This window comes from Pan paniscus, chromosome 2 (genome assembly GCF_029289425.2).
Source record: "Pan paniscus chromosome 2, NHGRI_mPanPan1-v2.0_pri, whole genome shotgun sequence".
In the NCBI taxonomy this organism is placed as follows: domain Eukaryota; kingdom Metazoa; phylum Chordata; class Mammalia; order Primates; family Hominidae; genus Pan; species Pan paniscus.
In genome coordinates this window covers 156,178,852-156,204,000 of record NC_085926.1, presented here as the reverse complement: position 1 = coordinate 156,204,000, position 25,149 = coordinate 156,178,852, and the positions used below count along the sequence as shown (strand labels likewise).

The following is a 25,149-nucleotide window of genomic DNA, read 5'->3' as shown; positions in this document are numbered from 1 at the left end:
GATCACTTTTAAAAGTCTAGGTTTCCTCAGTTTCCATTAGCTATGAAAGAAAAACCAAAAATTCCTTCTAACTATAAAACTGCTATAAGTCAAAATGAAGCTGTCTCTTGCTACTGTTTGCTTTTGTGGAAGCAGAACAAAATTACATTAATAGTTAACAAAGCTACAGTATGATATACGAATGAAGTCTTGCATTAAAAAACTACTTAGACTGTATTTACAAAAGAATCTGTACCATTAATTATTCAACATTTGGATCTGACCAGAAACCAGAGGATGATTCTGTAACGCTCAGTTTAAATGAACTACTTAATGTTGTAATAAACACTCAATACAGTGGGCTCAATGAATTTCAAACATATTACAATTGTAAGGGTTTTCCAATTTTTTGATCAATAACAGATTTTAATGCTAAATCAGTTTGAATTTCACTTTTCTCTAAAATGTTTACTTAAACCAAAAATTTTGCATCTCAATTATTTTATATTCTAAATCTGAATGTAGTTTAAACCAATGCATTATTCATAAAGCAAAGACATCAGGAAAGACAAAGCTGTGCACTTCTTTCAAAGCTGCTAAATTGCTAAAACATACCATATTTATGCATGCAATATTTGATTGTGTTTTTCTTAAAACACAAGCTTGTTTTCATCAGATCAAGATATGCCAAAAATTCTACACCAAACAATTTTTGTTTATAATTAAAGCAAGCATCAATCCAAGGATTGTCATCCATTTTATTTCATCTCTACATCAAAAAAAAGTAATTTAAAAAATTTTTAAATTCCCTTGAAATGATAAGAGAAATGAAAATGTAAGTGCCTTCACATAATAACAGTAAGCTGACCCTTTGGGAAATGGTTGACTTTCTCAATACAAGGTATTCAAAGCTCATTCAAAAGTGTTCATTTAGAATGCAGATATCAAAGATGATGCAAATGTTCAAGAGAAAATTAGAACTTACCAGATGTTCTAATCCAGCTTTGATGTTTCCAGATTCCCTAAAATAGAAGAGTAAAAGTTCTAAATAGTTGCTAAATCCTTGTCTGCTCTAATTTGTTTGCCTCAAAAATGTTTTATAAACCCTTGTAATTTTTTCATATGTATTTACTTATGTTCATAACACTGTTTTTAAGGACAAAACAATTTTTATCAAAAGTGAACAGATAATTTATATCAGATTTACCACTAAATTGGTATTTCACTAAAAAAAGTTTCAGATTTTTCAAAGTCAATGAAAAATGTAAAGAACTCACAAACATCATTTTATTCTTCACACAATATCTATTCCTTTCACACTAGCTTTTCTATTAGAAATTTTATTATATTATTGTTTATTTCCAACATTTATTATGAAAATGTTCAAATTTACAGATTCTATCCACCACCCAGATTCTATAACTCACATTTTATTATATTTGGTTTCTCAAATATCCATCCATCAATGGTTGTGTTTTTATAAAAAGAATGTACACATAAAGAATACATTAGTGAGTACATAGCTAAATAACTAAATCTTAACCTATTTTCTCCTGTCATTAATTTTATGAATTTAATGCACACTACAAATCAGGACCTATAATCATTTTAATATTAAAAAAGAAAATATCACCAAAGAAAACATAAACATCAAATATCATGATATATTTTAAGTATTAAATTTCCTGCTTTTTACTGTAGAAGAGACTGCTTATGGAACTGAAAATACAAGTATCTGTACATGTAGCAAACATAATTTAAATACAGATTTGTTGAAATGTGGCAAATAGTTTAATTTTTTCTGATTTCAATCTGTACTAATTTATTTGTGACAAATGAACTTTGGCTTTTCTCATTCTGATCAAGCAATATTTTAGTTCCATTGTAAGTACCAAGCATTACCTTTTTAAACAAGAAATTATAATCCTACCACATTGCAGAAAGTAATTTTTAATATAAATCCTCCAACAATAAACAACATTATTATATTCATGATGTTTAATCTTCTCCCCACATCTCCTCACTTCTCTGAGGGGTCTCAACTTTCTTTTCTATTTCTGTCTTCTATTTTTTCTTTGCCAAAGATATACTTACCTGTTTCCTTTGTCTTGCTTCCAAATTTCTCCATTTTTATTCCCTTCAGATTTGCTGCTGGAAAACTGTACTCATGGCTTCCAACCTTTGCTCTCACTGCCCAGTCTGATATATTAGAGTAAATTCCCACTTCTACTGATTAGCACTAATTTTCAGCCATTCTCTTCTGTATTTCCTGCTTCTGGCAATCTTAGCAAAACTATATATTCAATGTTTAGATATTTAATGGTTTCTGAAACTCATTATTTAATCTCTAATGTCTGCAGTCCTACTGACAAATGATAAGAATAAATTACTGCAAGGTGTGAGAGAAGGCTACTATCTATATAAATAATTATTTTATACTTTATCATTATAAAATTAATGCATTTATCGGAGCTGGAAGTCAAATGAATCTTTACATTTTCACAAGAACATTCAAATATAGTTATTTGTATAACTTAAAATTTAAACCAAAAAGTATTAACATATAGTGAAACATCTGAACAGGGCAACATATATGTGTGTGTGCACAAGCATGCACACACACACACACACACAAAATAAAATTAAGTCTTCCTCCCATCACTGACTCCCAGTTCTCAATCTTGGTTTATCCTTCTGAAGATATGCACTCGTGTGTGTGTGTGTGTATGTGTGTGTGTGTCTTTCTCCCTTCTATGCGAAGCATATTATACACTCTGTTTTGTACCTTCACTTGGCAATCTATCTTAGAGTCTGTGCTATATAATACACATCTACTTCGCTTTCTCGCACAGCTACATTGTTACAAAATGGTTATTATAAGAAAATAATATTGCAATATATAAAGAACAAAAATGATCAGATTCAAAGTATAAGTCCATACTTTATTATCTGAAATAGCTGAGGCTAGACATGCTTTATCAGAATATTTCAGATTTTAGAAAGGTTAAGGTATGTCATACAACGGTGCCAGCAGGGTCTGATGCAGCATCTCATCATCATACACGTTAGTAATTCTGAAAGAAAGATATTAATGTCCACACAAAATGGGATAAACAAAGACTGTAAATAGCTTCATTTCAGGGTAGGTTTGCTGTCAACTGTGTCTGCCACGATCTTAGGGAAAATCACTTAATTTTCTGAGATACCTGTATTTGAGAATGAGGACAAGAAACTGCTCTTTAAAACAAAAAGACAATGTAGGCTATTGCTTTGCCATGTTTCTAGGTAATTCTTTAAATTAAAAGATATTTATAAAATGTTTTGAATGGCATGGCTTAGAGAAAACTAGTCATCATTCTTGGCACATTCCCTTTCCTTCACTATCAAATGTAACCAAATGTAATCAACCATAGGGCCCTGGCTATCCAACAACCTTAATTATCATTAGATCTAACTATTTCTTTCTATCTCCACAACTTTTATGTTATTTCAGTCCATCATCTTTTCTCCCTAAATTGCTGCAATAGTCTCTTATTGAATGCCAGTAGTTCCTGCCTTGTCTCATGTCATTTTCCATTAACACAACAAAATCTTTCTAAAATGTAAACTTAATCATGTCAATTCTCTTCTTAAAATCTACAGTATCCTACCATACTGCAGTTTACCTATTCCCTCTGTTATCTTGTCAAAGCTACATTACATGAAAAGTAACAACAGCAGCCACAACAAACTACTAACCTGGTTTCACTCACCAATGAACCACTTTCACCCTCTACCTAAAATGCTCCTTTTCTCCCAGCCTCCTCTAATCTCCCTTTCCCTATCTAACAAAAATCCATCCTTCAGGACTCATCCTAAACCATTCTTCAATTGGGGAAACCTTCTCCTTGTCCCACAAATTATGTGATGAATTCTTCCTATATATTTCCATTAACACTCTGGGCATGTCCCATCACAGAATTGATCACAGTATTTTATAAATGCCTATTTACTTTCCTACTTACACCAGTGAAGTGAAAACTCCTTGGCGATATGCATTATGTCTTTTTAATTTTTATATTCCAGCACCCAATACAATGACTGAATCAATATATTTAAGGATATGACATCTGAATCACAAGACAAGCTTGGGTACAGAGTCAGTAGCAACCAGCTCAGGTCTCTGAGCAGTACTATTCAGCCCCACTCTATCTCCAACCCATGTAAAGAGCAAGGCAATTTGCAACACTGAGTAGCTGCCTGAGATAAAACAGTAGTATTAGGAGGAAGGCACAGGTGCCTGTATGTGCATGAACATATGTAGGGTGTGGGTGGTTATTTATTTTTTTACTGTTTTTGAGGGTGTGGGAGCCACAATGGGGAAAGTAGTTGAGGCTAAACTAGAACACTAGAGATTATCCACTCTAGTTTTTAAATTAGCCTGGAGAAGCACAAGTCAGATCTTAGGTTTTTACCCCTCCTTTTAGATTAAAATTGCTATCCAAGGCAGCTAAATGCTGTTAGGAAAAAAAAAGATGAACCCACAAGGAAAACTGTAAGATGTATAAACCAGAATTTTAAAAAATAATAATCTTATCCAGAGAAAACAGAATAAACTAAACAAGAATGTAAACATAATAACATCTTCAAAGAGATGATTTTTAGAAATATAAGTATGAAAATGAAGTTATGAAAAAGAACCAATATATGATAGTGGGTATTACAAACATAATCATTTGAAATAAAGAATTCAGAGGATGGATTGAAAATACAATAGATACAGACAGAGGATGAATTAATAAGCTGGAAAACTGGGTAGAAGAACTATTGCAGAAGACATAGGGAGGGGGCAAAAAGACAAGACAAACAACTGATAGAATTAAGAACAGGAGTAGAAGTGTTAACATCTATATAATGAGAATCCTAGAAGGAGGGTTAAAAAAAATGGAAGAGAAGAAATATTTGAAGAAATAATGACAGAGATTTCCCAGATATAAAAATATTCAAATCTCAGGTTCAAAGGGCACATAGAGTGCTGAAAGGATGTTTAAAAATCTGCAGCAAAGCATATTATACGGACATTTAAGACTATAATGGATTAAGAGAAAAGTCAAAAAGCTTCCGGAATGAAAAAGGAGACCCCTACACAAAGGAAGAATATCACTGATATTAGATTTCCCAACACTAAAGTGAAGACAAGAAGACAATGGAGTAATAACAACTCTCAAGATAAAGTGTTACAGGAAAAGAACTGTGAACCAAGAATTAACACATAGCTAATAAACTATTATTTAAATACAAAGAAATATAAAGAAATTCTCAGCATACAAGGTTTCAGAAAATTCACCACACAAAGACATCATTTAAAAGAAGTCTTGAAGAATATAATGCAGGTAAGAAGATAAATAAATTCAGGAAGAATCAACAAGGTAAGGCAAGTAAAGGATGGCCTAGAATTGAGCAATTATTGTAATCTAAGTAATCAGTAACTAAAAAGAAAACTAGAGAAAGTTCACCCATAATCATCTGGAATTGAAATCCCAGAAAAGATTTTCAGATTGGATAAAAAACTAAAATCCAGCAATGTATTATTTACAAAAGACACATAATACAAAACGATTCAGAAGGGTTTCCCAAAAAAAGGTTTCCCATAAAACCAGGCAAATATGGACCAAAAGAAAGCTGGGGCAGCAAGTTTAATGCTTTAATGACAAAATACATTTAAGTCCCCTACTCCCATACATACATACATATGTACGTACATACACATACGTACGTATACGTACATACGCACGTACACGTGCGTGCGTGTACGTATACGTACGCATGTATACGTGCGTATGTGTGCGTATACGTGCACATGTGTACGTGCGTGTGTACGTGCGTATGTACGTATACATGCGTATGTATACATATGTATGTACGTATACATAGGTATGTATGTATATATTATAAAAAGAAGGTAATTTTAGGTAATATATACATATATGAGAGTCAGGGACTTAAGTATATTCTAGTCTAGGGAAAGATAAACCAAGAAGTTTTCATTTATATCTGGAAGGTTTGCATATGCATAAAGCTTAACACATATCACATTGGGACACCTAAGTTTAAGCAAGTTCTCCATGAAAATCAGTTTTCTTTACTTTTACTTTGGTCAGAAAGATAAGGAAGAATGACCACCTCAAAACAACACAGGTAAAGTATCATGAGTACATAAATACAACATAAAACAGTATGACATATAATACTCGTTTTAGAAGCAGAGTGCCTACACTCAAATTTAAACACTACTACAAAATAGTCCTGTGAGCTTGAGTAATAATCCAACTTTTCTCAATCTCAGATTGTCCACCTATGATGTGAGGCTTACTTGCCTTACCTAACACACAAGGTTGCTGTGAAAGAGTAAGAAGGATAATGTACATGAAGATAAAAAATAAACTATAGAAATGTTATTATGATGGAGGATATTTAAACACAAAAGTCTTAAAAGTGATTCTAAGAGTTTCAATGAATTTGAAAAAATAGAGAGGCAACATCCAAGACATTGATAGAAGGATCTTACAACAAATGGTATAAAACCTGTCCTCTTTAGTGGTCTGTCTCTTGGGCTGTCCCTGTCATGACTTCATCAATATTTGTACAACTCCTTTTGCCCTGTGCTGAAAGCAGACTTAATTCAATTATAGGTCTCAAAACTGATAAAATGGTCCTGAAGTGGAAAATGGGAAGAGATTATTGGCAAATGAATAAAGATTTGTATCGAACTAACACACAGGAGTACAGCAGGTCTTTTTTTAATCATTCCCTGTCTTAAATCTTCTGGGAACCATGAGTTTCCCTTCCCCTCATGCAGCACATCGATTTCTGAATTAGACTGCAATATTAAATAATTAATATACTTGCCATGATTGATGTTCTGCATTAGTTGAATATTAGGTTATCAATCAAAATCCACTTGGTTTAATGTAATAATATTGAAAAAGTGTCACAGGCTGTTCATCCAATTTGTAGTTGAGGCAGCACAGATAGTAATGTTGGCATAACACAAGGCTCTAAAGCAGGAAATGCAGTGGCTCAACATGTATGAAGCAGACATTTTAAAACTAACTGGGACAAGACTGAGGTTGTCCAAAATAAACCAGGTAGCACCTGATAGTTTTAATCTTAGGCGTGAGAAGATGCCATGTATCAATCATGCCATGGTAGGCAAGAAAAAAATTAAAAGTAGGTATTACTTTCCCTTTGTTACAAACAAATTTCATTATTTTTCCAAAAGAAATATACTCTACGTCTAAAAACTATTGCTATAATAAAGCTTATGTCCTCTTAAGAAATTTGTAAACGAAAACACTAAGATTTTTTAGATCTCGTCTTACCAGAAAGTCATTGACTTTTCTTACCTTTTTCTTAAAACAGAAGAACAGTATCAATCATACCAATGAATATGCAGGTTTTTTAGTAGTCTAGAGGAATCGGGTTAAGGAGCCACACTTAATAATGATATTTATTTTGAAAAAATACTATTCTTTCTGATGATGGCAATTTCCCTTACTATCAATATTTTGCATCTACATTTGTCAAAATATAAGCTTAGGAAAATAACTTAAATTACTTGATTCTCCCAGTAAAGTAATGACAATTTTTCTCATCATTCCCTATTACCTCAATCCAAAATCTATTATGGATTTACTTATAAAAGTGATTACTTAAAAACAAATTTAAGAAACAAAAGAGATCTAAAAGAAAAGTGACTTTTTTGGGGGGATGAGTAGAAACTTAACAAAATAAATATAACCAAAACCATTTCAAAGAGCAAGCCAAAATTCCAGTGAGGGTTTAGTTATAAAATACTCATAAACCATAAATCACATAACTAATTGGAGTAGCATTAAAGTGTCATTCCACTGAACAAGTCCTTGGTAAATAAAAGATTAAATATAATTACACTCACTAATGTATTATCCTATGTAAAAATGTGTACATATACAGTAATTATGAAAAATTGAGTTAACTATTAAAAATAATTTTTTAAGAGACATTCTGTCACCCAGGCTGGAATGCAGTAGCAACATCTAGTTAGACTCTAACTCCTGGGCCCAAGTGGCCCTCCATCCTCAGGCTCCCAAGTAGCTATGACCACAGGCATGTGCCACCACACTCAGCTAACTTTTTTCTTATTTTTTGTAGAGATAGGTAGGGCCTCGCTATGTTGTCCAAGTTGGTCTTGAACTTCTAGCCTCAAGTGGTCCTCCCATCTCAGCCACCCAAAGAACTGGAATTACAGGTGTGAGCCACCGCACCTGGCCAAAATAAAAATGTACAGTAGATTTTTTTGTCATGAACTAAACATATTATTTACTTTTAAAAGATTAGTATGCTGCAGTTTTCTATGGATATAAGAGCTAAGATCATAGTTAATTTTGTATTTTTTTCTTTCATAAAGCAAAATCTACAGGAGTTGGATTTTTACATGATGTCACTGAACGCTTATAAAAGCCTGACTACATACATTATTACGTATCTACATTTTCCATCTCAAACAATAATGAAAACATTTTTACATGTATTAGATTTTGTTATGTATCAAATGTTATTGATGAATAAAAGTTTGGCAAAATATAAATCTAAGAAAAAGCTGAGTTCTGCCAGGCGCGGTGGCTCACGCCTGTAATCCCAGCACTTTGGGAGGCCGAGGTGGGCGGATCACGAGGTCAGGAAATCGAGACCATCCTGGCTAACACGGTGAAACCCCATTTCTACTAAAAAAAATACAAAAAATTAGCCGGGCATGGTGGCGGGCACCTGTAGTCCCAGCTACTCCGGAGGCTGAGGCAGGAGAATGGCGTGAACCCGGGAGTCGGAGCTTGCAGTGAGCCGAAATCGCGCCACTGCACTCCAGCCTGGGCGACAGAGCAAGACTCCATCTCAAAACAAAACAAAACAAAACACAACAAAAAAAGCTGAGTTCTAATTTCAGCTCTACTATTTACTAATGGTCTTTGTTCAGTTATATATTTCTCAAATTTTTCTCGCCTTACATTCAAAATCAGATTAACAAGATAATCAGCATATGATATAGAAGTCACTCAGTAAATACTGGTTCAATACAACAGCCTAATAATGGACCAATTGACTGAACTTCACTTTCAAAATAAAAAAAAAAAATCTTCATATAATTTTCAGCTTTCTTAATTGCCTTGAAATCCATTTCAACTGTAATACCTATAAATGAAAGTCAGTCTCATTTTCAAACATCAAATCTTGGATGGATGGATGGATGGATGGATGGATGGATAGATAGATAGAAAGATAGATAAATTTTGGCTAGTATCCAATAGAACACTACAGATATCCTGATATAAGGACATTCTTATGTTCTATTTGCAAGAAGGTACAGTGTTGGGAAAAGCAAGCAAAAATAATTTCTATTTTTGTATTTTAACTCAATTTTAAAAAATGCTTAATGTCAGTACTCTGATCTACAAAGATCTTCCTGAAATTCTCAGTTTCTGCTTCTCAGGTTTGGTTAGAATTCTTAGCACTTTTCTCTTGATTGGCGAACACCTTGCAAATTAGTGGCTCTAAATGAATATTCTTATGTTACTATAGTTCAGAATGATGGTTTTCAGATGTTTGCATTTTACAAGTAGTTTTGATCTGACTGATTATTATCGGTAATAAATAAAGCTCTAGAACTTATAAATCATTTGCACAGGTAAGTCTACCATAGTAACAAAATTTAAGTGTTTTGTTTTCTTTTTAAGATCCTTTAGTTTTATAGACAAATATTAGTGAGCATCCACTATGTCAGGACAAGTTCAAATTAAATATATTAAACAGCCAAGGACTTATGATACACACTTGGCTTATTCCAATGGGAAGCTGAACACTTAAGCTGGTATGGATCAGTTATGCCACTTAAAACCAGTCAAGTAAACAGAGTTCACAGAAAGGGTCTACAGGGGAAAGAGAAGAGATTTCAATATTTCTGAAGTCATGCTCTAGATAACAGTTGCAAACAGAGGAAAACTAAAATTTTGTCATCAGTAGATCTGATGTAAAAGAACCAATAAAAGAGGTCTTTTAGATACAAGAGAAATTATAGCAGAAACAGACTTGAAATGTCAAGGTGAAAGAAGTACAACAGAAATGTTATTTGCTGAGCTCCCTTAGCTCCATGATAAATTCTGAGGGGATAATAAAAACAATAACAACATAAACATCATCAACAGAAAAAAAGCAAGAAAAAATATGGTATCTATGCCTTAGATGTTAAAAACTGTGTTGTCAAACCAAGGCTAGTACAGTCAGTCCTCCCCATCTGTGAATCCACAACAATGAAGTCAACCAACCACAGATCAAAAATATTTGGGGGGGGGGGGGTCGGCGGGGAACGTGCATCTGTATTGAACATGCGCAGATTTTTTATTCTTGACATTATTCCCTAAACAATACAGTATAACAACCACTCACATAACATTTAAGTTGTAATAGGTATTATAAGCAATCTAGATATAATACATAAATTATAGACAAATACTATGCCATTTTATATGAGGGACTTAAGAATCCATAGACTTTGGTATGTGCAGTAGGTCCTGGAATCAATATCCCACAGATACCGGGGGAAGATGGTATATAAAATAGTTAATGTCCAATCCAGGCAGGGAAAGGGCATGTGATACATGCTACCTATCTGGTACTTCCCACACGCAGGACAAACATTCATAATCAATGACAACTCTCTTTCCAACTGAGGCCAGGTGCAACTCAACACATTTTAGTAAGGAGTCATGGCCAGTTGTTTGGAGTTAGCAGGTGAGATGCAAGCTATTCACCATCACCCCCCACTTCAACCCATGCTCTTGACCTTGTTCAAGGAAAGTTCATAAAAAGGAAAAATGACCAGATGTGTTAGAGTGGTTGGAAAAGATTTCAAAGAGAAGGGTAATTTTAGCTAGATCCTGAAGGATTCATTGTATCTGGGTAGACTGAGTATATAGAAAAGAGGAGGCGCAAAGAGTGAGCTCAGAGGTCTAGCATGACCTGGCAGTGTTCAAGTATGGAGAGTACCCTGCCCAGAGAAGATGTATTAAAAGGTCATACAACTTTAATTAATTTAAAATAATTTTTATAATGTAAGTTTTTAGGTCCATCACATACAGTTGTGCATGTTGTTCATTACGAAAAAACAAAAAAATCAAGGGGGTAAGTGGAAGCTAAAAGCTATATGCCCCGGCCAAAGAGTATATCCTGGTATGCATCCACAGGAAAAAGGGACATCTTGTATAATATGCACAAAGTTGCCACATGGGCTACAAGTGACCCTGCAAATAATAAATGCTTATTGTAGAAAAATTCAAAATCACATCTGGTTCTAATGAAGAAAAAATAAAACTCACCTGAAATTCCACTAGCCAAAGATAATAGCTTCAATATGTCCTTGTTTTTTCCTCCAGAAATTCTTATGAATACACACAAATACAATTATTTTTCTTATAAAAATGGGACCATGGTTGACTTCTTATATAGCTTAAATTTTTTCACTACTATATATTGTAAATAGCTTCCAGGTGTCAATAATATACTTGCATATAATATTTTAATGTTTGCATACTATCCTGCATACAGATGAACAATAAGCTAACTTATCCCTTATTTTTGGACATTTAGGTTCTTTCTGATTTATCCTTATAAATAAAACTGGGGTATAAGAAAAGAATAATCATTAGATTTAAAAATCATTGATGATTTTATGTAATGTTTATTTCACTTGGAGAACTGAGGTTAAATAATTTTTATAAGCAGAAATAAACCTAGTATATTTCATCTCCACTATTTAATCATAAATAAATTCATGCATTCTATTACTTCTATATAAATACAAATATTTAAATGTCAATTAAATTCACATTACAATTATAAATAATCTAAATGTAATTTTAAAATACAATTTCTACTTCCAAAAATTCTACTATAAAATTATGTCCCAATAATTTCATAAAAGCAATATATTCCCATATGTAACACAGTCAACAATCCCAAATAGAAGGTCATAAATATATCCTATTAAGTCTTTAGCTGTTAAAACTGAGGGAAAAGGCTAGGCGCAGTGGCTCACGCCTGTAATCCCAGCACTTTGGGAGGCTGAGACAGGTGGATCATGAGGTCAGGAGATGGAGACCATCCTGGCTAACACAGTGAAACCCTGTCTCTATTAAAAATACAAAAAATTGGCCGGGTGTGGTGGCACGCACCTGTAGTCCCAGATACTCGGAAGGCTGAGGCAGGAGAATCACTTGAACCCAGGAGGCAGAGGTTGCAGTGAGCTGAGATCGTGCCACTGCACTCCAGCCTGGGTGACAGAGCGAAAAGTGCAACATGTATATATCTTTCCTGAAAACAGCAAAGTTTGAATAACTCAGAAATTGATTATCCAAGTTTTCAATTATTAAAGTCTTTTTATGATTTTCTCTTCCTTCCGTTGTTGTTCTGTTTAACTTCTGTTCTCCTATTTAACTCAACAGGAAACTGAAAACTAAGGTGTAATTTTAATCAGGTAAGCATCTAATAGTGCTAGGAAATAATAATGAAGTCTTTCCTTGTTTAATGAATCAAACTCCTCAGCCTAGAATTCAAGATTCTTGCTCAAGTCAAAAGATTTGCCATTTCGTAAAGACCTCTTTGCACTTCCCAGCTCTTAAATTTTCATAGTATTTGTCTAAGTGAACTGACCTTCTCAGAGATTCCACCTGTGAGGAAATACTGAACAGAGTTTGCCAGGCACGGTAACAAGTGCTTTACATAATCTGCTCATTTGACACTTATGATTTTATCATAAAGAAATGTAATTATTATACCTATTTCATAGATGAGATAAATGAGGATCAGAGAGATTCAGTAGATCACACTATACCGCTCAGCTAGAAACTTGAATTAAATTCCCAAACTTTAGTCAAGGGAGAATTTATTACTGTCAACTCTAAAAAACAATAACCTCAAGAATAAAACAAGATTTTACAACATTCCTTTACTCCTTAATTGGAAACATGATTAGGGAGGAGGCAGCAAAGCGATGAGGATTTAAGTAAAAACAAACACTAGCTGAACCTGGTCATTTACACTTGCATTCTCATTCAAGTCTTACAATATTCACAAAACAAATACTGTACAAATAGCTAACACATTTAAACAGTTAGGAAAATTTTATAGTGCACACTAAAGATCTATAAAATAAAAGGAAATGCCATTTTTCACCCAGCAAACAAGCAAAGGTGAAAACACCACTCCTATTCAACATAGTGTTGGAAGTTCTGGCCAGGGCAATTAGGCAGGAGAAGGAAATAAAGAGTATTCAATTAGGAAAAGAGGAAGTCAAATTGTCCCTGTTTGCAGATGACATGATTGTATATCTAGAAAACCCCATTGTCTCAGCCCAAAATCTCCTTAAGCTGATAAGCAACTTCAGCAAAGTCTCAGGATACAAAATCAATGTACAAAAATCACAAGCATTCTTATACACCAATAACAGACAAACAGAGAGCCAAATCATGAGTGAACTCCCATTCACAATTGCTTCAAAGAGAATAAAATACCTAGGAATCCAACTTACAAGGGATGTGAAGGACCTCTTCAAAGAGAACTACAAACCACTGCTCAATGAAATAAAAGAGGATACAAACAAATGGAAGAACATTCCATGCTCATGGGTAGGAAGAATCAATATCATGAAAATGGCCATAGCCCAAGGTAATTTATAGATTCAATGCCATCCCCATCAAGCTACCAATGACTTTCTTCACAGAATTGGAAAAAACTACTTTAAAGTTCATATGGAACCAAAAAAGAGCCCACATTGCCAAGTCAATCCTAGGCCAAAAGAACAAAGCTGGAGGCCTCACGCTACCTGACCTCAAACTATACTACAAGGCTACAGTAACCAAAACAGCATGGTACTGGTACCAAAACAGAGATATAGATCAATGGAACAGAACAGAGCCCTCAGAAATAACGCCGCATATCTACAACTATCTGATCTTTGACAAACCTGAGAAAAACAAGCAATGGGGAAAGGATTCCCTATTTAATAAATGGTGCTGGGAAAACTGGCTAGCCATATGTAGAAAGCTGAAACTGGATCCCTTCCTTACACCTTATACAAAAATTAATTCAAGACGGATTAAAGACTTAAACGTTAGACCTAAAACCATAAAAACCCTAGAAGAAAACCTAGGCAATACCATTCAGGACATAGGCATGAGTCAGGACTTCATGTCTAAAACACCAAAAGCAATGGCAACAAAAGACAAAATTGACAAATGAGATTTAATTAAACTAAAGAGCTTCTGCACAGCAAAAGAAACTACCATCAGAGTGAACAGGCAACCTACAAAATGGGAGAAAATTTTTGCAACCTACTCATCTGACAAAGGGCTAATATCCAGAATCTACAATGAACTCAAACAAATTCACAAGAAAAAAACAAACAACCACATCAAAAAGTGGGCAAAGGACATGAACAGACACTTCTCAAAAGAAGACATTTATGCAGCCAAAAAACACATGAAAAAATGCTCACCATCACTGGCCATCATAGAAATGCAAATCAAAACCACAATGAGATACCATCTCACACCAGTTAGAATGGCAATCATTAAAAAGTCAGGAAACAACAGGTGCTGGAGAGGATATGGAGAAATAGGAACACTTTTACACTGTTGGTGGGACTGTAAACTAGTTCAACCATGGTGGAAGTCAGTGTGGCGATTCCTCAGGGATCTAGAACTAGAAATACCATTTGACCCAGCCATCCCATTACTGGGTATATACCCAAAGGACTATAAATCATGCCGCTATAAAGACACATGCACACGTATGTTTATTGCGGCACTATTCACAATAGCAAAGACTTGGAACCAGTCCAACTGTCCAACAATGATAGACTGGATTAAGAAAATGTGACACATATACACCATGGAATACTATGCAGCCATAAAAAATGGTGAGTTCATGTCCTTTGTAGGGACATGGATGAAATTGGAAATCATCATTCTCAGTAAACTATCGCAAGAACAAAAAACCAAACACCACATATTCTCACTCATAGGTGGGAATTGAACAATGAGAACACATGGACACAGGAAGGGGCACATCACACTCTGGGGACTGTTGTGGGGTGGGGGGAGGGGGGAGGGATAGCATTAGGAGATATACCTAATGCTAAATGAGGAGTTAATGGGTGCAGCACACCAGCATGGCACATGTATACATATGTAACTAACCTGCACATTGTGCACATGTACCCTAAAACTTAAAGTATAATAATAATAAAAAAGAAAACAAATGATAACCTTTCCATTGTTGGCAAAGGTGCTGAGAATCAGGTATCCTCATGCACTGCCAGTGGAAGCAGAAAATAACACAGGTTTTCTGAAGGGCAATTGGGAGAACGTATCAACATTCTCAATAATACACGTAAAGCCTTTGCCTCACAGTCTACTTCTGTAAGTTTATCCCAATGACACATTCACAAAATATTAATCACTCCATTGTATTTAATACAAAAAACTGAGAACTAAATGCCCAATAATGGCAAACTGTCAAATAAAATATAATAACCATACAACAGAAAACGATATCACCATTAAAAATTGTGACATAGTTATGTATTTTCACGAAATGGTCTTGTGCTATAGTAAGTTTTTTTTTTAAATCATGTTACAAAATGTAAGAGGGTAAGTTTTATACATCCATGTGTACAGTGTGGTACATGTGCATTTATCTAAAAAGATATAAACTAAAAAGTAAACAGTATTTGACAGTGGGATTATGAGTACTTTTTTTGTTCATTCTAATTGTTTATATGTTTTCTAAAGTGTCTTCCATGAAAAAAAATTATTAGTCCAATTTAAAAAGTATTTTAAAAAAAATCCTCACAGCAGCTTTATTGAGTAGTATATTATTCTGGGTCTACATTCAGCTCACATTTTTCCTGTTGTCTATAACCATAAATTATTTATGTACATGATTTTACCTCTAGTGTTCACTTTAAAAACCTTGTCTACATTTTTGTTCACCCTTATACCATCTACGTAATTTAATACAAATAGAATCTTCCTAATTTTGGTATGTGATTATCCAAGCTACAGATGAATTCAATTTAGAGATGGAGAATGTGAAATAGAGATAATGAACACAGTTATGTTTGCAATGCACGAGGCAAACAGAAATGGTCAACTCTTCAATAATGTATCCCCACTTTGTCTATGTTAGTTTTGGCTCCTATCACTAACCACCAAAAGTCCTCCAATACCTTCTCCCTAACATCAATGTCTTCATATCCCAAGTTCTTGTCATTGCCTGCTTTATAATCTACCTTACCTGGCTAACAATTTTCTGCCAATATGTAACTCTTCTCAAACCAGTTCATTATCACCTCCATAATTTTGCTCATCCATTCATCTACCTAAAACAAGATTCTCTTCTCAAAATCTGCAAATTCTTACATTTATTGTACAAGAACCAATTAAACTCCCACCAAGACTATGTTCATAACAATTTCTTAATCTCTAAACTTACAGTCCTTCCTGACATTTAATGGGTAAGCGCTAAGATCTTTGCAAATGTCCCAAGTTGAAAATGCAATAATGCATGTAAAGTGCTCAGCATACTGCATTTAGCAAATATTACTAATTATTGTCAACATCACCATTACTACACAGACCTTTGATGAGGATTGTTCAATACATTAACATCAGAAAAAACAAAGCCACTGTGAGATACAGTGCTGAGCAGTTAGTAGGTTTTATTCATTGGCTAAGTCACATGACTCCTTCACAGCATCCTCTCAGAACACAGGCTTTAAGTCATGCCACACAAAAGTTACAAATTGTCACATAAAACAGGCCACATCACTTTGAATAGACAGAATATTAAATCTGTGGATACCAAGGTCAAATGCATTGCCCTTGTAGAAAACTCCCAATAATCTGGCACTTGATTGTCAGTAATTATTTTATGTGGCTTCTATGTATATATTCATTTCCCAACTTAATTATTTGCTTAGGTAAACCTGCTTTGTTACCACATGAAGCTCTTTGATAAGCACAGACAGGGCTGGGGGTGGGGAGGTGGGTATGGCTGCATCTCCCTCCAGAAAACTGCAAAGCACTGGATGTGTACCAAGTATGTGTACCAGTATGAGGAGGGCAGCTTTCTTCCATGAGGCCTGCCAGGCAAAACTCTGTAATTGCCAATGGGTACCATGTTACTCATAGGCTTCCTTTCAGTTCGACTTTTTGAAAGAGAGAACTATACACATACTACTCTATCTCCCCTTTCCTACCTCCCACTACATCCAAAAATTACTCTTGGCTAAAGTCATCAGTGGTTCCCCCATGTTACCAAATCCAAAGTCTACTTTATCATCTTTCTCTTTATACAATTCTTAGAACCATTTGATACTGTCTAACATTCATATTCATGTTGATAAGCCCATGCTGAATTAATGTTCAATACTTCATAGCCTTTCCTCACTTGTCTTCTATAATATTATATCGTTCAGGTTTTCTACATTTTCTCAAAAAAATGGCTCTTCAAGTCTCTTGTAGTTCCATGCTCTTCTCTCTAGCCACCAAAGGTAAGAGCTCCCCAAGGATCAGTCCTGGGCCCTAGTCTTGTGCTATAATTTCTTCTTAATCCATCTCACCCTCACACACAGCATTAATAGCAACCTATACGTACATGCGCGAAAAATGTATATCATTCATAAGCTCCAGATTCATTTACCCTGTTGTCTATTTGACATCTCTATTTGGATATCTAAAAAAAAAAAAAAAAAAAGCTTATGCTCAATAGATCCAAAACTAAGTTCTTGAGTTCCTCCTTCAAAACTGATCCTTTTCAGTATTTCCTATTTCAGAAAAGGATCTTATCATTCATCCTTCTGCTCAAGCCAAAAACCTGGGAATCAACCACTTCACTTTCTTCTTTTTCCCCCTACAAATACAATCTATCAGTTAGTCCTATTGATTCTACCTCTTAAGTAATCACAAAAACTATCTATATTTATATCAACTGCCACCATCCTAATTCAATTGCCATGACCTCCAACCTAGTCTTTCTTAATTCTGTCATAGCTATTTTAACCACTTCCGCCGTTGTTTCACTCTCATCCACCTATTGCAAAACAGCCAGTCTAATCTTATAAAAATGAATCACTTTGGGCCAGGCGCGGTGGCTCATGCCTGTAATCCCAGCACTTTGGGAGGCCAAGGTGGGTGGATTGCCTGAGCTCAGGAGTTCGCAACCAGACTGGGCAAAAGGGTGAAACCCCGTCTCTACTAAAATACAAAAAATTGGCAGGGCGTGGTGGCATGCAACTGTAGTCCCAGCTACTCAGGAGGCTGAGGCAGGAGAATTGCTTGAATCCAGGAGGCAGAGGTTGCAGTGAGCCGAGATCACGCCACTGCACTCCAGCCTGGGAAATAGAGCAAGACTCCGTCTCAAAAAAAAAAAAAAAAAAAAAAAAAGGAATCACTTCATTCTTGAGCTCAAAACCCTTCAATTCCTTTTCACCATAGCCATCATGATTTGCCCCCCACCACACACACACATAAACATTATTTATTCATTCAACAACTATTACTGAGTACTATCTCTGGGCCAGATTCTGTGATAGGAATTATGGATACAATTATGAACAACATATACTAGGTCATGTGGAGCTTAAAGACAGGTATAAAAACCAACGCACAAATATATAATTAGTACCTAATCATTAGTTACTAATAGTTTAATTAATTAGTAAATATGTGATATGAAAAATATTTCAGAAGTTAATACAGGAACCTATAAGATAGAATCAAAGGAAAACAAGAATTGCTCAAGGAATTCTTCTCTCATTTTATTCCACTGTCATGCTCGCTCGCTACAGCCTTCTTCTTGGGTGTATTTGTTATGCTTCTTAAGCTACCCAGAATCTGAATACCATTCCAAATTCGGTGAGCTTTGAATCCAAAGTATTCCAAATATAGGATGACATGAATTACACTAGGAAATTTGAATAAAGAGTTAATGAAAGACAAGAATAAAAAGATTATTCTCTGTGATAGTGGCAACAGAGCTTAAGTCCAGTGGCAGCAATGTCAGAGGCAGTGGTGGTCAGTGCCTGCATACTACCTATACTGATACCATGGTATACACAGGCAGTAACACCAGCTGACCAGTCTTCTTTTCCTGTCAGTTTTCACAACCTGGTTTCCCAGAGTCCCACTGATTACATAAGCTACCCAATAGTTCCACATAATCTACATTTATTTATTTACTTGCAATCCTTCCTAATAGAATCTAAGCTCAATAAGCACAACTTACATCTAGGAAAGAGGAAGTGGCATGGGGGAAGTCCTAGAGGCTTGAAATACCACTGCATATAAGAAAGACTTTTGTTTTATTCTAGTTCACATAAAGTGACAGTACAAATGAAGATTCTTCTGGGAATTACTTTCTCACAATAAATGGTTTTATATCTGCTTGCATAAAATAAAAAATAACCTATATTCAATTTATGGTAGTTTTCACCTAATTTTTATTAGTAATACTTAAAGGCCAATGGAGAATTTAAAAGTGCGCTAGCTTATTCTATTAAGCCGAAAGTACAAATCAGGGATCAGCAAACTACGGCCCATAGGCCAAATCCAGCCTATTTCCTGTTTTTGTACAGAACATGAGTTAAAACAGTTTTTACATTCTTAAATGTCTGGGAAAAAATCAAAAGAATAACATTTCCTGACACATGAAAATTACTGAAATTGATATTTTAGTGTCACTATATAAAGTTTTGTTGGGAAACAGCCACACTCATTCTTTTATGTATTTCTATGGCTGCTTTAATGCGATTAACAATAGCTGAGGCGTTGCAACAGAAATCACGGATGGCACTCTCATTAGGTTGCATTGCTGCTCAAGGCACACAAAAAATCACAGTAACATAGCATAACTAAACGCAGTTTCAAGGGCCTTATGAATTGCTGTAATGTGACATTTAATTTTTAATACCAGTGTATAAGAATCATATCAAAATGAAAAAAGAATAGAAAAGGAGCCTTCAACTGTCATTTTTAAGGTGCAGTGAAGTGTGGACTATTTTATCAAATTAAATGGCAATTCATTGTGCTTATTATACAATGGCACTACAGCTGTGCTGGAAAAATAGCATATATGTTGATTTTTAAAAATAGTATATACTTGACTGAACACTCTTTATAGTATTTCCAACTCACAGGAAAGCAATAGTCAAAAAAAATAGAACATTTAAAATGGAATATCTCATCACAGCAGAATTTCTTCACAAAAATAAAAAAATAAAAATGAGTTTCTGAGTGTTGTATTTGTCAACCAATCAATGAAAGCCATTTACCAAAGATGACTTAATTAGTGTTTGAATGCAGTCAAAGAAATGTGTCCAGAGAAAATAAACTTGCTTAAAAACTATTAGACTTTGAGCAAGAACAGTTGTTCAAACTGTTGAAGACACAGGGAATATCATCAACATGTCCAGTGAAGAGATAAGGCAAATGAGTCCAAGAGGTTTTGCTTGGTTTTTCATGAGTCCACAGATGTCAGAGATACTGCTCAGTTGTTTATTTGAGGAGTCAGTGCTGAGTGTGGAATGACTTAAGAATTAGCCTCCATGAAAATTATGCGTAGAACATGAGAATATTTTCAACAAAATTGAGAAAACACTCATTCAGTACAACCTGATGTGGAATCTGCTGAGATGTGTTATATATCATGGTAGTTAACAACAGAGAGCGGAAAGAGGCTTAGTTGGACAAATCTACAAAGCTTGTGAAAATGTAAGTCTGTGAAAATTTAAAGCCTACAGTTATTCCCTGCATTATTCATCAGCAAAAACTTTGTAAAAACATCTGAATGTAAAATGTGGTATTCAATCAGAAGTGTCAACAGTGAACCTCACTTGCTCTTGTGGACTTGTCCGTTGTTGGTTGTATGTTTTTTTGACAGATACAGATGCTGAATATCCTGATTATTCCAACACATGGCAGCAGTTTGATGTCTTAACAGTGGTAAAGTATAATTGTGATGTTTCACATTAGGGATCAATACTGAAATTTTTCTGACTGAGAAGAACCCCCTCAACCACTTTTATCCTAAACCACTTTTAGCTTCAGCAGTAGACATAAAAATGCTCCTTAGGTGGGCACAGGGGCTCATGCCTATAATCCCAACTACTAGGTGGGGGCTGAGTGAGAGGATTGCTTCAGTCCAAGAGTTCCAAAGGCTGCAGTGAGCCATGATCCTGCCACAGCATATAAGCCTGGCCACAGAGTGAGATGCTGTCTCTAAAACAAAAAATAAATAAATAAAAATAAATTTTAATGAGCTCAACCTAAAATTACAAGGCAAAATCGTGCTTATATGCAAAATTCATCCAACAGTAAAGCCATTTCAGTAACAACTGATGTTGCTTGAATCACAAAGTAATGTCAAACTGCTTTATATACTTCCCATGCTGTCAAAGTTAAAAGAAGATATTCATTCCAACACACATTTCAAGGAGTATGTTTTTTGACCTCAAATTACACTTCCAGCAGTATTTTTCTGCCTTTAATGCAAGTGTAAAGAAAATTTCCATATTCACAAGTCCACTTAACTGCACAATTGAGGAGCTTCTATTTCAATTGGAAGTGATTAATCTGCAATATGATAACTAAAAGACAAAAATCAAGAAAAGAATCTAACAGAATTTTATAAATGCCTTTCAAGCAATGAATATGATCATAGATTGCAATCAAATTTGGCAATACCTATCTGTGTGAAGACATTTTCAAAGATGAAATGTTTAAAATCTCATTACAGATCAGCATTAAAAGATAAATGTTTGTAATCAATTCTGATAACAATGAACATTAATTTAGAACCCTAATCAAGTAAAGTGCTAGCTCCCCAAAAGGAATTCCATTTTTTAAATTCATGCATTTTAATTACACAAAGTTGTGCTTAATAATTATTATTATACTTTGAATTTTGTCCAAAAACTGTGGACATATATTTTCTCTCTTGTTATAGATTTATGTTTACAGGATACCTTCAATTTTGCCTCTTAGCCCACAAAACCCAAATATATATATACTGTTTAGCCCTTTGCTGAAAAAGTTTACTGATCTCTGGTCTAAATCATTTAAATTCTAATTGTGTTCAAACTATATATCCATATGAGGTTATTTTGACTTTAGGAAATGGGGGGATAGGAAGCCAGAGGCAAAAAGAGATGTGTTGTATTCTTCTCATTTTGATATTTGCATGACAATCACTAAGATAAATATTGATAGCATTTCAGAATCCAAAAGACAGATATAAGTTAAGAAATAACATGCAACAAAATACAAGGAGAGCTAAATCTAAAAGTTGAGAACATCATCAACTTCTTCCATCTGCTTTTAGTCTGCTATCAAAAAAGGTAATATTGTATTAATTTTAGGTAATAAAAATACTGGTCGAAAAACTAAAGAAAATGATTATTTAACAAAATAAATAAAGAATAGGACCAATAAGACAAATACTGAAGGAGACAAATTTTGTCTTCCACAACATCAATTCAACTCTTTACAAACTGAGAGTTTGAGAAAAGAGGGGTAACATGAAAAAAGACAAATGTTAATTATTCTATCTAAAGGCTAACCTTGGCGCCTTTCTGTCTGGCGGCAGCCATCAAGTAAGCCAAGATAGGTGCATACAAGTACATCCAGGAGCTATGGAGAAAGCAGCCTGATGTCATCATGCGCTTTCTTCTGAGGGTCTGCTGCTGGCAGTACCGCCAGCTCTCTGCTCTCCACAGGGCTCCCCACCCCATCTGGCCTGATAAATTGTGCAGACTGGGCTGCAAGGCCAAGAAAGGTTACATTATATATAGGATTCGTATTCGCCATGGTGGCCGAAAACGCCCAGTTCCTAAGGGTGCAACATATGGCAAGCCTGTCCATCATGGTGTTAACCAGCTAAAGTTTGCTCACAGCTTCAGTCCGTTGCAGAGGAGTGAGCTGGACGCCACCGTGGGGCTCTAAGAGTCCTGAATTCTTACTGGGTTGGTGAAGAGCCCACATAGAAATTTTTTGAGGCTATCCTCATTGATCCATTCCATAATACTATCAGAAGAAATCCTGACACCCATGGATCACCGAACCAGTCCACAAGCACAGGGAAATGTGTGGGCTCACATCTGCAGGCCAAAAGAGCCGTGGCCTTTGAAAGGGCCATAAGTTCCACCACACGGTTAGTGGTTCTCGCCAGGCAGCTTGGAGAAGGCGCAATACTCTCCAGCTCCACCGTTACCACTAATATAGGTAAAGTTTGTAAAATTCATACCTAATAAACTATTTAGGGCAGTCATGTCTGCTTACAGGTGTCATTTGTCTGTTAAAACTAGTCTGCAGATTATTTCATGAATATCAAATTAAGAAAGTTAAAGTGCAATAATGTTTGAAGACAATAAGTGATGGTGTATCTTGTTTCTAATAGGATAAACTTTTTTGTCTTTGCTTTATCTTATTAGGGAATCATATGTCAGTATATAAGACATACTGTGTAGTATAATAGGTTTAAAATAAATTCTTTAAAAGAGGAGTACTGAAACTAGCTCTGTAGATTTGTCTGGTGCATGTGATGAAACCTGCAGCTTTACTGGGATGATGGCAATGCTCTGCTGGTTTACTTTCAAGTAGCTGGGTTTTTCATTTTGGCAGGTACAGACTTTTTAAATTGGGCTTTGCTTTAAAAATTGTAGGATGGGAGGAGGACATCTTAACTATGTCATGATTATATTTAGAAAATTATGGGGACAAATCTGGGTTAGCCTGAGGAAAACTGCCTGTCTCCACAGTACCATTTTAAGTTCACGTAAAAGGTGAAAGCTCCTGGTTCAGTGCCATGGCTTCATGGCATTCAATGGTTAATGGTAGTGGTATTAACACTGGTATGTTTTGAAATTGAATGTTAGATAAAATTATTAGCCTTAAGGTTGGTAAGCTAGCAATCAATATGCTAGGGTGGGAAGCTGGTGAGCCAGTGGCCATTAGATAAATACCTTTCAAGTGTGAGCTTAGCAGTCCATCTTAAAATACGTAACAATAACACTAATTTGTGATCATTATGAAACCCTTCAGTCACATTGCGGGGGGGTGGGGAGTAGTTGACTGCAAGTACATCATTCTTAGTCTATTCAGTTTTAAAAACATCTTGGGTTACCCACTGTGTGTATTCCCATAGGCTACAGAAAAAGTCATACAAGTGCATGGTTTCCAACCATATGTGTTTTCTGCAGTTATTTCTCTTGTTCCTGGCCAAACTACCCTAAAAATCCTTACCATTCCACAAAGTTGGGCCATCACTTGTGTGTCCACTTTCAGTGAAAGTATACCACCACATTGCATTTCTGTTTCCATCATTGCTTCCAGGAGACTAGGCTACTGTTTTCCAGGGTGAATTTGAGTGTAAAGGAAATGTAGACAAGGAATTGTCCAATTCTCAATTCTGACTTTGCTGACTTAATTTAAATGCTTGCTTCTCTGAACCGATTTTCTCCTATCTTCTCTAGGGGTTTCAAAAGGCTTAGTTAATTGATTTCCAGAAAGTACTCATAGCAAGTTCATAAAAGTTCTTGAGACCTAAATTTCTTCTTAAAAAAAAGAAAAGATCCTAAGTCATACATTTTGATTGTGTAGAGGTTGTTCAACTAAAGGAATAAATGTCTATTAAACAAAAAAGAATAAAAAAAAAGACTAACCTTGGCAAAATCAGAAAGAAACATTCCAGTACACTGGAGGAAAATGGCTTTTTCTTCATTAATTAAAGATAATTTAGCATAATGTTGAATAATCAGTTTTACAGGCATTGAATTTTTATAGAACAGGTTATATGAAATCCCAAACATGTTCTCAGCACTTCAGCATACATACCCCTAAAATTCATATTTCTAAACATTAAAAACACTGTTTAAATCTCATTCATTATATGGATACTCTTTATCTATTAAAGAATACATAAACAGAATTCTTAAAATACATAAACAATGCCAAATGGCTTCAGTTTCCAAATGGGCAACACTGAGGAAGCACTCTGAATGTTTCAGTTTTAAGTTATTTTATAGGGTCATTACCATGTTTATGA

At 34.9% G+C, this 25,149-nt stretch overlaps 1 protein-coding gene and 1 pseudogene across 4 annotated transcripts in view; one reads left to right on the top strand and one right to left on the bottom strand.

The window, feature by feature from the left end:
• Positions 1-25,149, bottom strand: part of RSRC1 (arginine and serine rich coiled-coil 1) — a 483,059-nt gene that overhangs the window by 290,059 nt on the left and 167,851 nt on the right. For all 4 annotated transcript variants that reach the window (XM_063603003.1, XM_057301951.2, XM_057301952.2 and 1 more), the window contains exon 5: positions 965-1,001. In XM_063603003.1, coding sequence (XP_063459073.1) covers positions 965-1,001 — 37 coding nt within the window. The remainder of the gene's footprint in view (positions 1-964; positions 1,002-25,149) is intronic.
• On the top strand, positions 10,758-23,409 carry LOC134730070 (large ribosomal subunit protein eL15-like; annotated as a pseudogene).